The following is a 16,851-nucleotide window of genomic DNA, read 5'->3' on the forward strand; positions in this document are numbered from 1 at the left end:
ATGGCACTGTGGGTTATCCTACACGCCGCCTGTGCGTACAGCTCAGTACCACGTTGGTTCTGATGGAAAACAATGAGGATCTCTTTGCCTTTTCTATACGTTCCAGCTCTCCTGGATTTCACCATCTTCAATTCAGGACAAAGTTGCCTTTGTCCTTTGTAATTCTACCTTTTTAATGCTCCTTTTTGTCCTGAGGCCCCATCCCCGTCGATCAGTTTTGATGATTTCAGCATCCGGGTAGAGCCTTTTGGTGAAACACTGGTTCTGGCACCGCTCTCCCGCAGGGCACACTTGGGGATGGCACTCGTACTGCAGCATCCTGTTCAAACACTCCGATTCCAGGCCACAGGGGTTCTCATCCGAGGGCTTGCAGTTACAGCGAGGGATCTCCGACAGGTCAGCCACCTGGATCTGAACCTTCCCTATCACCTTGTTGGACTGTGGAGCAAAGGGGAAAAGGAATCGATGATGAAGGCAATGCACAGAGAACACAGATGTAACTGCTCCGTTGGAAAGGACCTGAAGAATCATCTGGTCCAACCTTTCTAGGCAATGCACGACCTAGACCAGATGTTCCAGGACCCTGACCAGCTGAATCTTAACAGTGTCCAGTGCTAGGGAATCCACTTCTCTAGGGAGATGATTCCAATAGCTGGCTGTCCACTACCCATCACTCAACCATGAACTTAACCAGGGACACACACTGTTCAGAGAAGCCAGCAGTAAGTGATTTAAGCAAAGAACACCAAACCTCATGACTCCAGACAGTAGAGCCTGAGTCTTCCCCCAGTGAAATCACTGCTTGAGGAAATCAGTGCATGCCAAGTTTATCGAGTACATCGCTGGGATTCCTTCCAACTAAAACCATTAAAGGGACAACATCAAGTCCTTTGTGTCCAAAGCTGCTGGCAAAGGGGCAGGGTGAGCAGTTGGCACCCCTGCCAGGGCCATGTTAACAGAGGTTCGTACACGTCAGTAGCTGGGAGGTTTCTAAGACACAAGACAAGCTCACGACCAGCCAGTTTCTACCTCAGGTGACACTGTTCTTCAACCACAAAAGCTTTTTCACAAACACTCTGCCGTTATAAGTCGGAACAAAAGATTACTGAAAGGAAGAGCAAAATGATTTCTTGGAATTTCCTTATGCTGGAATTGTCGCACATAATGCTTCGAATACCTCCAAATATTGATTTAAATACCCAGCTTACCCTGGCACATACTGAAAGAAGGAAAAGAAAGAAGCCAACTCACTTTAATGTGTTTATATGGAGGAGGTTTCCTTGAATTCCTTTCAATTTCTAATGCCTCTTTGCTTTCTCTTTGTGCTTTCAGTTCCTGGAAGCGCTTTGCTGCTTCTTCAAGTGCTGTGCAAGGGAGTTCAAAATAGAAAGCCATTAGCACCAGCAGCTGTTAACCGCATCAGTACATGTATGTATGTTCATTTCTCTTCTTAAAAGCTAGGAACAGAACTCCATAAACAAACCCCAACAAGCTAAGAATGAGTTATTGCAGTACATCATGAATCTAGCACCAGGTACTTTGCAGTACAGCTACCGAACAATGATCCCATGCAGCAGAGCCCCAGCTCCATCTACACATTTCCCAGCCTGGGGAAGAATCGCACTTGCCCACAACGACACACAATGGGTAGGCGCTTAAAGAAACAAGTTCTATCTGCAGTCAAGGGAGCTACAGAACGCTTGCATTGGAGGTGAACACAGAACACTAGTCACAGAATATTCCCATGCAGGTTAAGTGGTGATGGAGACACAAACACGTGGAATTTTTGTCATAAACCACTATAAACTTTGTTTGATTTTACCTTTCTTGAAGGTCTTGTTAATACTAGTTTGCCCCTCAGCAAAGCTTTTATCTCCTTCAACATAAGGGAAAACTCTGCCCTGGTGTACCCAATAGTAGTCATGTGAACCAAAGAAAAATACTGGGAAGTCCCCGATATCATGTTTGAGGCCCTGTATGTTGAGAGGCACAGACCTGGGATTGCAGATCTCTGCTGGCCACCACCTGCAAAGCACAAAGAGAAAGAAGCACTTCAGTTCTGCGAACCGTCTCTGAGAGGTTGGGCTGAGAAGTGTCAAAGCCAGTTTTCCTAAAGGAAGGAATTCCTGCCCCATGCAATCGAGGCTCCGAGCACCATGCATAACACGAGACAAGGTCTTACTCCAGACTTTGGGAAAGCTGGCATCAGGGTGGGTTTCTAAGATCACCCATAAAGTGCTTGTGTTCCTGGGGGTGACTAACAGCCAACACAAGCCACGACATCCTCCTTCTAAAGACAGCCCCTGGTTCTCCACATCACTATTACACTCTATAGAGCAAACATAAGCACAACCAAGTGTCCATCAGTGCCTGGAATAAGAGGGAGAATGTAATGTCAAGCTGACATCAATATCCAACACGAAGCAGATGAATTACTCTATTTCTAGTCGTTGTTTACAAGGACTGAGCTGATGTGAGTCAACTTCCTGGAATTCTATAGCACATTAAAGCCAGCCAAAGCATTAATGACTTGCCTGTAATTCCCAAGCTTGACCCAAACGATCTGCTTGTACCGTAGCTTCTTGCCAGCTTTACAGTCATTGCAATTCCAGCATCCCTCTGGCATTTCTATGTTGAGACACTCGGGGTGAAAGGAAGCTGGGCAGGACTCACAGCACAACAGCTTTCCACCTTTAAACAAAGAAAGCCTGCTTGGTTTATAGAAGTGAGGATTTGCTCCCCTCCCCGACAACTCATTTGGAATCATCTACTCCACATTCCCGTGTGTCCCGCAGGGAAACATGGCAAGAGAAAGGGATCAAGTCCGAAGTAACAATGTTGGTTCAAAAGGACTGGGCAGCGACTGATGGGCGAGTTGTGGCTCTCACCTGCAGCACGGATACACTAAAAAGGCAGCTATTTCTGAAGCCGGCATTCCCAAGGGAAGCACTGCATTTGAGAGCAGCGCCGATGGCTTCCACATATTTGGTGATGGCTCAAGCTTTGCTTTATTTCTTTGGTGATGGCCAAACCAATGGGACTCCCCCCCCCGCCCCCAATTGGTGAAGAGAAACCCTTTTCCAATCAACATTGTTAGGACTGAACCCCAGCCACCAGTCAGTGCGCATCAAACCCCGCAGCCTATAGGTTGAGCAATGCTTTTCTGTACCAAGGGCATTCCAAGAGAACCGTGGTGGCAATTTCCCCCCCAGAAGGGAAGTTTTCCACTAGGAGCAGAGCACGTAACACAGGATGAGACCCCAAAGCTCCTCTGGTGCCCAAAGGCGCAGCGATTCGCATTGACTCCTCCAGTTTGCACTGACTTGGCTGGGTTCTATTTGGGCAGCTGGATTGAAAGTAGAGAGGCCCAGCTCATCTCTAAACTAACAGAGCAGCTCATACAATAACAATACATGACCCATATAGTAATATTTTCTATATGCAAGTGTATTCGATATACATCTTTTTAGAGGGATATAATTTTCCATAACAAGTTTTCACATCCCAGATGGAAAAACCTGGGAGAGACTTGAGAGTACGTCAAGGAATCTTCAATCACAAGCTCCAAAGAAGTGGGAATAGCAACTTCCAAACAGTTACCAGAAAATCTTGGCCACCTATAGACTTCCAGCAGCATCATCGCATCGCTTGGTGCATGTCACAAAAAGCATTCCTTAAACAAACCACTTGCATGAGCAATCCTGTATTTCCTCTGCTAAGAACAAGCAAATCCAAACCCTAGGGATTTTTCCAGAGCTTCCCAAACCCATCAGAGAGAATTGCCGCTTTTAAAAGAGTCTTTTGCAAATGGTTGCTTCAGAGGAAATACAGACCCGGTGTAAATCACTGCAACGTTATATCCGAGATGGGAGAATGCCAAGGGATGCAAAAACCAAACAAAACCAAACACAAGACTTCCAATGCTAAGCAAGAGTAAAACCCCAACACGTTGCTCTCGAGATGCATTAGTGAGATATTGCTCAAGCTAAGCAGAGGGCTCAAAATAATTTGTGTTTTCAGGAATTCCAGGAACTACTGACAGGGATCTGGCAGTGTCCGAAATAACCTAACTGCAGCGCGGGTAATGGGGCGCCAAGTCTGAACATCCTCAGGGAACCCAACTTCTATGGGGAATAAAGTACGACATCTGTTTCATCCAGACAAGAGTTGTGTCCGCAGAGGTGCTCCAGGATGCCTCAGCCTCTCCATGAGGTATCCAAGAGGGACGTGGAGCTGTTGGAGCGAGGCCAGAGGAGGCCATGGGGATGCTGCGAGGGCTGGAGCAGCTCTGCTCTGGAGCCAGGCTGAGAGAGCTGGGCTGGGGCAGCCTGGAGAAGAGAAGGCTCCTGAAGGGGAGACCTTAGAGCAGCTCCAGTGCCTAAAGGGGCTGCAGGAAACCTGGAGAGGGGCTTTGGGATATAAGGGGTATAGGGACAGGACAAGGTCCTTTCCAACCCAAACCATTCCATGATTCTATGATTCACTTCAGGGATCGAGCACCCATCCCGAGGGAGGGGAAGGAGCACCGGTGGTCCCATTCTAGCAGAGGTGGGATGTGAAGCCCAGGGGCAAATGGACACATGCACAGGCAAAACCTCACTAATTCCAACTTGGGCCATCCTCCACCTCCTTCCACCTGAAAACCCCTTTCTGCCCTCAGGCTCTGCACAAGCTACCTGGAAGGTCGGAAACAGAACATCCCCCCCTCTTCTTCCATACCTAAAACCAATTTAAGAAGCTGCTTCGCATCATCCCGGGTAAGCACTGAACTGCCACAACTTCAAGCTCTATTTGCCTCCTGTTCACATTCAGTGTCAATAGCAAGCTGGAGCAGCCTAGGGCAGATAGAAAGGGATTGTCCCTCTCCCAAGGAGAATTTAGTGACAGCAATTATTTTAAGCCCTTTTGGAATCAAAAACGAAATCAAAATCGCCAACAACATGAACACAGGCTCACAATACTCAATGAGTGAAGTTCACTGGAAAGCAATAAGTGGTGCTTGACAAGCAGACATTCCTCGGGTGGAGTTGGGAGAGAAATAATAGGAAAAAGCAAAAGAAAATTAAAGAGAAAGAAACTATTTTGGTTACCTTTCTCACATTTCTTTTTGGAAGCTGACGAAGGAGGAGGAATCATAGGTAATTTCATCAACTCAGCACGATTTGACTCATTCAGTAGGTAGTGGGACTTATAGGCATATGAACTGAACAGGGGGTCTGAATGATCCTGCACTACCAGCCCTATACGAAACAAACAGAAAGAGATGAGTTGCAATGAAACTACCCATGATTCCATAAAGGAGAAAATAAAACCAAGCAAATGAACACCTCTAATGCATATAATGAGGGGATGAACGAAAGAGGAAATGGAGAAAAAGAAAAGGCTGACAGAAAGCTGCCTCGCTAAGGAAGAGGTTTGTGTGTTCCAGAGACTGAATTCAACTGAACTGGGGAAACTCGGGATGAATAAGCTGCTGCTAAGTGGGATTTCAACCCTTCACTTGTGCACTCAGAGACAAGCACAAGAAAAGCACTGACTGTAAAGGTGTGGGATCCACCCTCCCTCCCTAGGGATCAAAGCAAGCTAAGTGGGAGAGCTGAGGGCGATGGACACCGCACCAAAGGTCAGGCTGTTACCTGGGGCTACAAGCTGGGAAAGCAAGAAGCCAAGAACTCACTATCCCACCTATTACAAACCTACCTCTTATTAGCTATGAGAGTGCTTTGCCTTCATAGTTGGTGGAGAAAAATAACAAAGGGAGGCAGTGATGCTGGAAGGCACCAGAGAGGAAAGAAGGGATGAAGTTCTGCCCTACGCCGGCTGTTTGGGAGTGCAGCTCCACCGACGCTGCCCTCTCCTCTGTGGCCGTGTTTCAAATGATGTGCTGCATTTCTGTCTTCCTCCACCAAGAAGAGCTTCTCCTCATCCCTCTGCAGAGCCCTCAGCTACAGACCAGAAGCACCTGGCCAGTAATTCATGGGAAGAGCAGAGGCACTGATTGCCAAAGAAGCAGGAAAGACGAGCTACTGAGCCAAGCCACCGGTTCTTCCCCTTGTGGGATGCACCAGGGCTGGGTGATGTACAGAAGCTTTGGGAATGGGGTGCCTAAAAACTGCTGGAGGGGAGAATGGCATCAGCCTACCTGGAACACGGTCATAGGAGGAGTCCCAAACAAGCCTGACCCACACATGCCATCAGGTGAACTAGGATATGCTCAACGAAGGCTAGCTCAGGAAGGGGAACAAGCAGTCTCAAGATACACCACGTTTCAAGTACCTTGTGATAGGCAAGTTTGTGTACTGTATAGATTCCCTCACTTCAGTAACACTTCAATTTCCTCCAGGTATCAACTAAAGCTAATTAAACCATCATTCTTCCATAGAGATGCCCAAGTGTTTCTAAAGCACTGCACTCCTCATGTCTTTCTGAGCTCCTGCCCTCACACTGACCACATCTGACTAGACAGAACCCAACCAAACCCACAAAGGGGGTTTGCTAAATGTAAACCTCCCCCAGTCTTTCTTGGGCAAAGCACACCGGCTCCTGTGCCCAGCTACATCCAACAGTAATGAACCTCATAGAATGTTCTAGAAGAACAGGTAGGGAGTTGCTATAGAGGATTCAGTGGCAGTGATTTGCCACTTTTCAAGCTCTAGTAACTAAGACTGGGTGAAGACACAGGGCAGGAAATTCCACCTGCTGGGGATCAGAGGTCACTTCTATTGCCAGGAGAAAAGAGATTTGTGTAGTTTCAGCTCCGATGAAGGCAGGCTCAGGGATGAACAGAACCATTGAAGCAACGGCAAATGAAAGAGAGAATGAAGAAGAAAGCATGAACGTTCTTCTGCACTTGAGTTATTCTTCAGAATAAATGCAGGTCTGCATCCTCAGCAAGTGTAAGACTCCTTTACTGTACCTGGGCTTTGGAATTCTGCTCCTACATTCTGATTCCTGACTCAGATATCTTTATCTAACTATATCATCTATCTATATCATCTACCTATATCATCTATCTATATCATCTATCTATATCTATAAGGTGGCCAAACAGCAGGTACTCCATAAAGCTTTTCAATAGGTTCTACTGAAGAGGAGGCACTGATTTTACACCTTTGTGTCACAGAGTAAGCGGCCAAAACTTGGAGCAAAAGTCCCCCAGAAGATTCCCCTTCAGATGTGTCTGTAACAAAGTACTGTGGATGTATAACCTAAGTGGGTTCCTCTTTGGTGTTTGGATCTCAAGCTGGCTTCTGGCATCTCCAGTAGGTGTAATAAAGTACAACCTCAAAGAGATGTATTTAGCTGGTTAGTATCATGCAGTGTATTTTGGTACTACAGCTTCACAGTGCTTTGAAATTGGTAGAAAACACACTACTCATGCTAAGCCCAATGGCAGAAGCCTGCCATTGCTCTGCATTCACACCTTGGTGCTAACACAGCCTCATAACTGAGACCAGCGACACCCGCGTCAGCCGAGACCCCATGACCTACCTGGTGTAGGAGCAGAGCAGCAGGACAAGACATCATCCTCCTGTTCATACTGCCAGGGGCAGACTAAAACCATGCTGGACCTTGCCAAGAGACATTTCTAAGCTGATATTCAAACCAGGCACAGAAAGTCTTCTGTCATAAACCTATCTCTGATCCTGGTACCACACTGACTCCAGACAGTGATTCAGTCTGGGCACTTGTAGGTGTAATAATACCATCAACCAAAGTTAAACACGCACCAGATATAAAGTTACCTGAAACCTAAAACCAAAGGCCATAAAGACACACACACCATCAACTCTGCACGTGTACCTTTATGCAGTGCTGGGGCGATTCCCATTCCCACACATCCTGCTTTGGGGTGAACCCCAGATGTTTGAATAAGCCCACAAAAGGAGGAACACTGAACTGTTTGTCACCATCCTTTCATATATTCAGAGGAGCTTTTCCTCATTCTATAACTTCCTGTTTCTCTCAGCTTATTCAGATATATTTAAAATAATGGCTCCTAAATTACTTGGAAATGAGGAAAGGGGAAGAAAGGAGAGAGGGAGAAAGGGAATTATTCTGGCACCACGTTTTCCTTCCTATCCAAAGATCTCCATGACTATCTGCTCTTGCAAACTCAAGGCACTCTGTCCCATCCTAACCCTCCAAGTGACCGAACACAAGTGAAACCCAGGATCTCCAGGATCCATCTCCTTTCCACTTCCTCATTAGTGACTTTTAAAGCTGCTGAGAAGAACGCAGTCAACAAACCCCTGCAGTACTGTACAGGAGCCATTGCGATTCAAACCTCTCAACCTGCTCCCTGCAGAAGAGTGGTGACTTCAGAGCCATGGAAGTAACAAGTGGGTCAAAAATAAAGAGGAAAAAAAGGGGAAAAGAAAAGTCAAATAAAAAGAGAATTTTGGCATATGGAAAACTCTAGCATGAAACCTGCTCATGCAGCGCTGCGAATGTTCCCCTTTCAGAGTGCTCAAATGTGATGGTAAGTTATAAACTGAGATGATTTTTGTTCTAGTATGAGGAAACCCTACCTTATAGCCTTAATTTAAACAGGTTGAAGTTTGGGAGTGGTAAAAGGACCCCCCTTTTGCCCAACAGACAGTGAGTAACCACACAGCATCCATCCTCAGCATGCAACGGCTGCAACTGGGGGCTTCCCATCCACTCTTTCCTACTGGCAAAACAAGCAGGCTCCCGAGGAGCTCCCACTGCTTCTGACCAGCAAATATCAGCAAGTGAAGGCTTATGAGAAGTGCTGAGCAACAAAGAGACAATCCCAGGCAGCGCTGGAACCCCAGAGCATCCTATGGGAAGGGGGCTTTAGGAAACACATTCTTTTTATCACTAAACTGCCCAAAGTGACCACAAAACTATAAAACAGGGAGGGGAAAGAAAACAAGTGTGCTCACCTCTTGCACAAACGAAACAAAAGCCTACATTTACAGCTGATGAGGAGTGATTCCTTTTGGAATGGTTACTACAGATGAGAATGTGGGATGACACAAACAAGCTTCCTGCAGCAATACAGCCATCTCCTGAGTGATAGGCAATGGGACATCTGAAACATCTCACCATGCGACCTGTTTAATACAGAGAAATGCACCGTGTCACCCTGGAGTCAGGCTATGGCAGAAGACACCAGACAGCTGCAAGGCTGATTTGATTCCACCCAGAAGGACTGGATTAAAAGGAAACATTTACATCTTTAAAAGCTTCACAAAGTTAACTCAACTTTAAAACTCTGTTAAGAAAAAAACACAGGGTTTTAGTCATTCGAGAGCCTGTTTTGAAGTATTTTGGGTTAATTACTACAAGGATCCTTTTTCTCTGGAAAATGAGTTGTTCTAAAAGCCACTCCCAAGCATCTTCTAACAAACAGCATTCCTTGGCCTTGCACTACCGACCCTCCACTTCCATTAAACCCAGCAACAGCAGATGACTTGGGTTGACATCCAGGTCCACTTGCGCCGATTTCCCACCCAGCCAGCCTGAAGTTAAGAAGGAAACCCTCACTCCTCCACTGCATTCCTAAGGGTAAAGACACATCCATCTTTAGTACGATGCGTCTGAGCTTCCTCCTGCTGCTCAAAGCCACTTCTCCTCTCACCTTTGCTTGCTTTATGAATATCCTTATCCATGGAGCAGGCAGTGCAGCAGTGCTGCGGGCAGCGGAAGCCCCGGGACTCAAAGAGAGCCGTGGCAAACTTCCGAACGCAGGCCTCGTGGTAGAACTTGCCACACGTGTTGACTGAGCAGCGCTTCACATCCTTGCCAGGGAGCTTGCAGGAAAAGCACGTGTGTTCTCCTGGGAAGAGAAGGAATAAGGAACAATCCCAACTGTAACGAGCAATTCTTTGTGATACAGATGTTGTGAACAGAGCTACAGTGGTTTGAGCAACACGGGCTCCTTCCCTTCAAATGCTGGAGTTGCCCTAATCCACAGTAAAGATGCAATTGCTAACATAAAGATGCAATTACTAACATAAAGATGCAACTGTTAATATTAAAGTCCCTCATTCTGAGTAAAACTCTTAAGCAGTTCTTTTTCCTTACCAGGTACTTGCCTTTTCTTCTTCCCAGCTGGAAAAGGAGAAGCTGCCCTCAGAGGTTGAAAAAGTAGGATCATAGAACCTTAGAATGGTTTGGGTTGGAAAGGACCTGGAGATCATCCAGTTCCAATCCCCTGCCATGAGTAGGGATGCCTCACACCAGACCGTGTCACCCAACCTGGCCTTGAACACTGCCAGGGATGGAGCATTTACCACTGCCAGCGCCTCAGCACCCTCGCAGTAAAGAACCCACTAGAATAACTCAACCAAACCCCCTCCAAACCCATGGATCTCACCACCTCTGGTATCTCCGACCCGAGAACAGCTCCTTAGCAGAGGGAGCTCCCTCCCCACTTCCCAAACATGGGAAAACACTCACCATTTTTACACTCCGTGCAGATGAACTTCTCCTCAGGCATCGACTTCAGGCCAAGACATTCCATGTGGAACACGCTGCAACACTCGCCTTCGCAGGACACCAGAGCCTCGCCGGAGCTCTCACAGATCTGGAACAAGCAGACAAGCAGCTCAGCAGAGAACAGCAGGTCCCTGCTCTTCCATGTGAGACTACCAGGGCTTAACAAAGAGTAGGAACAGGCTGAAGTCCCTCTGAGCTAAGGTGAGGTGGGAGAACTGCTCTGCACCCCACAAAGATGTGGTCAGATTGGGCTGAAGGCAACGCCAGCACTTGCTGCATCCTGCTCTTGTAGCAGCATGAGCATGGACAGAGCTAGGAGGGACAGAGCAGGAGCCCTCAAGCACCTGAGCAGCAAGAGCAGCTTCTTCCCTTACAAGCGACCAGGAAACTGGTCAGGAGATTCCAGGATTTTCCCCCCAAATACTGGAAAAATTCTCACTCTGTCCCAGCCTGGAAAGACCACAGAGCAGAAAATGGCATCTATTTATGCTACAGGAATGGGCTGGAGAGCACTTTCTAGCTTTTGAGCCTTCTAGCAAGCAGGAGGTCTTATGAAAACTACCCTAAAAGCCTTGATATTTTATCTGAGATACTGAGCTATGAGACATGGTTAAAACAAAGTGGTGTAATTTGAAGTCTTATCAGCTCAAACCAACAGAAAGAGATGACAGAACTTTGGTACATCAGTGCCTTATAGTTCCATCACTTACCTGACAAACAGTGTCCTTTTTGTTTGTCCCAGTCCCTCTCCTGGACAGGCTGGAGTCCACTGACTGCACATCAGAGGCATCAGCATCCGCAGTAGCTGAGGGGCTGTCCGAACGCTTTCCAAAACTACCCTACAGAGAGGAGAAACCCCAGGCACTCAAAAAGACACTTCCCAAGGACAAGCCCATTGTGAAAGAGCATTTAAGTCACCACAGATTAAAAAGATCATTCAATACATCAAGAGATGCAAAAGGTCCCTGAATGTTGCTGAACTTCATGGGAATGACCCAAGCAGCACTGCCTTCTTGGCATTGCTTTTACCTGTACAACCAACCACAAAGGTACTGGGGTCCTACTTTTCCCAGTTTTATGCCATAGACCATCAGCATCCCCAAAGAATCCCAAACCTTCCCAAAAGCAAGCTGAAGCTGTGATCTAACCCCATGCTTTGCCAAAGAAACAGGAACATTTGGAAAGAGAGATTCTATCTTCCTTTCTATCAACACAATGGAGGGGCTTAGAAAGAAAAAGAGCAGGCTTTATATTTCAGTCAATCAGAGACATGAAAGGAGTAGAAAATGGTGCTCATACCTTCAGGAATACACAACCAAAACGCCTGGTAGAGAGACGAAATGAGCAAATCCCTATGAGCAACAACGTGCATTTACCTGTAAGTCATTGAGTCCCCTGGAGTCGGAGTCAGATGTGTCCCTGTAAGCAGAGCTGGTCAGTTCCACGTCGGTTGAGGCTCGACTCCTCTTCTTCAAAGGCTTGCAAGAATCTGAAATCTCGCTGGCACCTTAACACAACACACTGAGATTAGCTTTAATCTGTGTTCTTAAGCTTCATAAAGGAAAAGGAAAGATGAAAGCTTGGATTTGGACTTCATTTGCAGCCTTAATTGTGATACTACTTTGGTTCTTCCTGAAGAGCTAACAACTGAAAACCTCCTTAGACCTTTTGATAAGCTTCTGAACATGCTGACTCAGCAGAGCAACTACTACATTGTCTGTGACAGAGGATAAACCCTTCCTCTTCATTGTTCAGCTTTCAAATACAGCTAAGCAAAGACTTCTTCTTAAGCACTTGAATTATGTGCTCACACCACATTTAACACCATCCTTCCAGCCAGCAACACACAACAAAAAGCAACCCAGCAAACCCTTGCAAGAGGACGCAGTTCAGCATCCATCAGTTCATCACCACAAAGCATTCCAACCTCTGCGCTTCACACAGAGCAAAAACCCACTGCCCGAGTGGGATGGAGCCAGAGGTGTAAATACAGTTTCTTTTCGGCTGTCACTCACCTTTCTGCAATCCTGTCTTCACTGCTGTCAGGGGAACCATTTCAACCTGTTTGAATAGGAAAATCCAGAGTTAAAACCAGAGGAATTTTTCTCCCTAGTATTAAAAAGAAAACATTGCAGTTTAAGCGATTAGCATCTCTGAACTCAGGTGCAGGCTGCCATCCCCTTCCCACTGGGAGCCTTCTTGTCCCGTTGGCTTTAATCCTAGCTGTCTACGCTGAGTGCTGGGAGACAAGGCAGAGACACGGTCACTAGCAAGGGCCTTTCCAGTCACTGCCTTGGGGCATGAAGATGATCGGAAAGCTTTATCCGTGTCCACGGGGCCGATGGGGCTCCTGTTGGCAGCAAACCCTGATGCTCTGTAGAACCCCAGACCTGTGTGAGCACAAGTTCCCCTCAATGGGCATTCACTGGGTTAGGGAGGCACTGAATGCATCATCTCGGGGTGCTTCCAGCAAGCCTGCACGCTCCGGAGCGGGCTCCTGCCCTGTATAGAGCACTGCAAGGCCCAGCCAAGGTGCAAGGCACTGTGCAGGGCTCTATACAGCTCAATGCCAGCATCCGCTCCGCAGTTTACAACCTCACACAGCACTTGGAGCTCGGAGCCTAGAGCAGAAGGGCCCCTTTCCAAACTGTCCTGCCAATGAACATGGAGCACGGAGAGAATTTGGCGACTGCATCGTCACTACAGAAGAAAGCTGTTGCCTAAAAGCCTGGTTTTAAGGTTAAGAATTAGAGGTTATTGCTTTACAATGGGGTTAACATGGGCAGGGAGGAAGACATTTCGGAAATAGTTAAGGATTATCCTCTACTTTTTTTAAAAAATATTTTATTTTGTTGTACAATAAAAGGTAAAAACATACAATAGAAGGATTTGTATAGGATACATTTCGGAATACAAATATAAAATCTAAACAATCACTTTTATTTCTCCACTGGTCACTGTAACAGTAGCATGAACATTTGGTTTTTTCCCATTACTTGTACTCGTTCCAGTTATAATTTTATACCAAGTTGTTGCAGACTAATTTGGGAATCAGTTGCAAGGAAACTTGACTTTGGGTAACAAATATTGTTGCAGAACTGTGAGAAGTTAGTAAGGTCTTTCTTCTTTCTTTAATATAACTTAATACATTCAAGGTTATGCGCATTACAGTGCATCGGGGTTTAACTTTTAGTCATATACTTTTCCTGAGAAAAGCACTTTAATGGTCATAGTCTTAGTTAGCTGGGGAAGAGGAGCACACCGAGCTAACTGGGACCCATGAAGTTCATATTGTTGGTTCTTCTACCTTTGTTAACTTAAGAAACGCTTACGCACATAAAAACTCATGTGATGGGAGGGAGGCCGAGGCACCCCTCTATGAGGCTCATGGGGCTACGTTGGGCGCCTCATGCCCAACGTTGAAGTTGCTTCCAAGTTTCAGCTAGAAACTGTCTCGAGCTGGAGCATTCTTCTGCTGAACACAGATGGAAACGCTATGGCACCAAAAGAATGTATGGAAAAAAGAGAGGAAAAACTGGGTCCACTTTCAATCTTGGAAGTGAATGAAGTGCAAAACAAAGCGCAAAGGGCAAAGAATAAATTAAAGAGATAAAGATCATTTCCCCCTTTCCCATATAAATCTTTAGCCTGACTGTCCCTTTTTTAAAGGTCTCACTGGTAAAAGTTCTACTATCAAGCAGTTGGATCCCAAATTCCCAGGTTTCAAGCGGAGAGGCCCTTGGAGAAGGAGAATCAACCACGGAAGGAAAAGAACCAACAACTTTGAGCAACGTGTTTAAAACGTGTGTTCTGGTTTAAGAGCAACGTCCATCCACTGAACTTCCCTGCTCATTCCATGCAGAATTGTATGGTAGTTTTGAAAGCAACAACATTTGTCTGTCTGACATCCGGATTAAAGGAATGCCCTGTACATGTGAGATCTACTTAAGGAAAGGAAACGTATATCCCAGGAGATGTGTTTTGCTGATGTCTGCCAACATGAAAGTCTGACTATTCATCTTTTAAGTGAAATCATTCCTAAAAGTCCATTCTCAAAAGTGGTCAGATTAAATCAGTCTAACTTCATTGGAAAAACAAAACCTCAATACAAACCAGCAGCTGAACCGAGAGCAAAAGGAAGGAACCTGGTGGCAATTCCATCAAAGAGAAATTACTGAAACCAAACCACTTTTTGCTCAGAACAGGAATCGCAAAGGAAACATGGCAGGTTCTTAGGAGTCTTGCATCAGTGAGTTCCCATTTCCATAGCCTGACTGATACTGTAAGATGCCAGTAGCAGAGTCACAGCAATGGTATTGGCAAGGGGATTTCATGGAGGATAGTCCAAAACGAAACCCGATGGGGGAAAAATGGAGAAAAATGAAAAGGCACCAATATAAGCCACAACATTTATGAATACAATATATTTTAACTCTCTACATGGAGGAAGCCAACCTGCTCCTTTTTGATCTTCTTCTTTGGCACAACTTCAGTGGATTTCTCAGACTCTGAGCGGGTTCGAATCGATCTTCTCTGTTGCTTCTTTTCTACAGAACCTGAAGAAGGAAAAAGGTCTCCATTACACAATTCCTTGTATTCCCGAGGCACAGCGAGCTGCTCCACACCAACCCAACCGAGAAAGTAACGAAACCAAGACTTGTTCCTCTTTTGAATGCTTTATTTTTACATTCAGTTCCAAGCTGTTTGCCAGCTGGTGCTGTGGCTGCAGACAACACCTTCCGATTCCAGAGACAGGGCGATGAGCTTCCGAGAACAGACACCAGTAACGGGGCGAAACAAAAAGCTGGAATCAGCTAGGGGCAAACAGCACCTCCAGCGCGGTCTTTGCTTTGGCTTATCTGTAACCAAATGGTCCACGTTTGGTGTTGATGGGAAGGTATCACCCCCAACTTCTTGAGCTGAACTGAGCTCCAAAGCGAAGATGCAAACCCCAGCTTCAGCTCTGTGCAACTGCTCCACTGGCTGGCACAAGAACATGAAGCAAGAACCACGCTGTAACATGTGCTATCAAGGAGACCTGAAGGCTCAGCTAAAGACTGAGGGGTGAGGGAAAGCTCAGCGCAAGCAGAAGCAGTGATCATGGTGTGGTATCATCATTAAAGTGCAAACCAAGTCTTTGGAGGTACTACTACAGGAATCAAACTCAGATTAATGCGATAGCTCAAGAGATGGAGTAGGAGATGGAGTAGGAGCTAACTAAGCTTGGTGAAACCAGAAGACCTTTCTATGCTACAGGACCTCCACAAAGGGTGCACAGAGAAACATGGACACCACACGCAGCTCCTGGAACCAAGCACAGGCTCAGAGCTGCACTGATGGAAAACTGGGATCTGAAGATCTACAATGATCAGCTGGGGAGCATGACCTGGGCTTTCAGTTTGGGTGTTTCACCTAAAGAAGACGTGAATGGACAATACTTTGTGTCCTTCCAAACAAAAATGCAAACTCCTAGGGCCGCGAATTAGCTCCCTGTGCTGACAGATACCTGTTAGAGGTTGTAAACCTGTATCTTCTTGTTAGGAGATGCGTGCTCTAGAGAGAGAGGCTTTAAACAGACACTGCAAGAAGCCTTTCAAAAGGACTCCAGGAAAAACCCCATGAAAATTCACCTTGCTCAATGGGATGAGCATTTTTAGGGCCTCAGGAGCATCTTTGTAACTAAGCTTTCCAGCCTACCTAACACTGCACAAGTACAGACACTGAAGCGTGCTGGCAGAGGCCAGGGATCTCACATACGTTGATCACTGAGGTTTCTGGCTTGGAATCTCATTTACGTTCTGTTTGGGAAGGGAGAAGTAAGCAAACAAATGGATAAAGCAGAGCTGACACTTGGCAAAGGTCAAGAGGAAAAGGTTGTGGGGTTTTTTTGTGTATTGCAAGAAGTTTTCCACCTTTTTCTGCTTCCATCCCGTGAGCGTTTGTACATCCTGCAAGATGAGAGAAAACCCCAGTGTTCTACTGCAACCTCAACTTTGCTTTTCCATACCCAAAGTAAAACTAAGCGTGTCTGAGGCTATAACAAGCACGGGATTGCAAGCTCGGTAACAAAGGTGCAGCGGTTAATGGGGATTTCACATGGCCTGGACAACATCTGTGGTTGGAAAACAGAAGTCACTGTAAAGACTGGAGGAACTTGAGAAGCTCTTGGTTTAAGATGACTCAAAACAGTGTCTTTTGAGGAACCTCCATCCCTTCACCAAAGGCACCCGGCTCCTCTTGTGGATGATGAGAGGACACTGCAGACAAACGTCTGCTGGTAGGGAAAAGCTCAATCCCTTTGGAAGCATTCCCATTAGCTATTGCTCAAGATCAAACACTAAAAACACTGGTTTCCTGTTCCAAGCCCAGAAAGCACTCATCCCA

At 46.2% G+C, this 16,851-nt stretch overlaps 1 protein-coding gene across 3 annotated transcripts in view; it reads right to left on the reverse strand.

Annotated features, from left to right (window-relative positions):
• The window catches only part of NSD3 (nuclear receptor binding SET domain protein 3), a 40,049-nt gene that overhangs the window by 8,263 nt on the left and 14,935 nt on the right, over positions 1-16,851 (reverse strand). The window contains exons 8-19 of one of the 3 annotated variants that reach the window (XM_065659041.1): positions 14,923-15,023; positions 12,483-12,528; positions 11,844-11,974; positions 11,178-11,306; positions 10,429-10,555; positions 9,608-9,805; positions 8,910-9,080; positions 5,091-5,240; positions 2,535-2,691; positions 1,823-2,025; positions 1,252-1,364; positions 169-438 (exon numbers count right to left, since the gene is read on the reverse strand). In XM_065659041.1, the coding sequence (XP_065515113.1) occupies positions 169-438; positions 1,252-1,364; positions 1,823-2,025; positions 2,535-2,691; positions 5,091-5,240; positions 8,910-9,080; positions 9,608-9,805; positions 10,429-10,555; positions 11,178-11,306; positions 11,844-11,974; positions 12,483-12,528; positions 14,923-15,023 (1,796 nt within the window). Of the gene's footprint in view, positions 1-168; positions 439-1,251; positions 1,365-1,822; positions 2,026-2,534; positions 2,692-5,090; positions 5,241-8,909; positions 9,081-9,607; positions 9,806-10,428; positions 10,556-11,177; positions 11,307-11,843; positions 11,975-12,482; positions 12,529-14,922; positions 15,024-16,851 lie in introns of those variants that run through there. The other 2 variants (XM_065659042.1, XM_065659043.1) reach the window with 2 other exon arrangements.

This window comes from Lathamus discolor, chromosome 22, assembly GCF_037157495.1.
Source record: "Lathamus discolor isolate bLatDis1 chromosome 22, bLatDis1.hap1, whole genome shotgun sequence".
Lineage (NCBI taxonomy): Eukaryota > Metazoa > Chordata > Aves > Psittaciformes > Psittacidae > Lathamus > Lathamus discolor.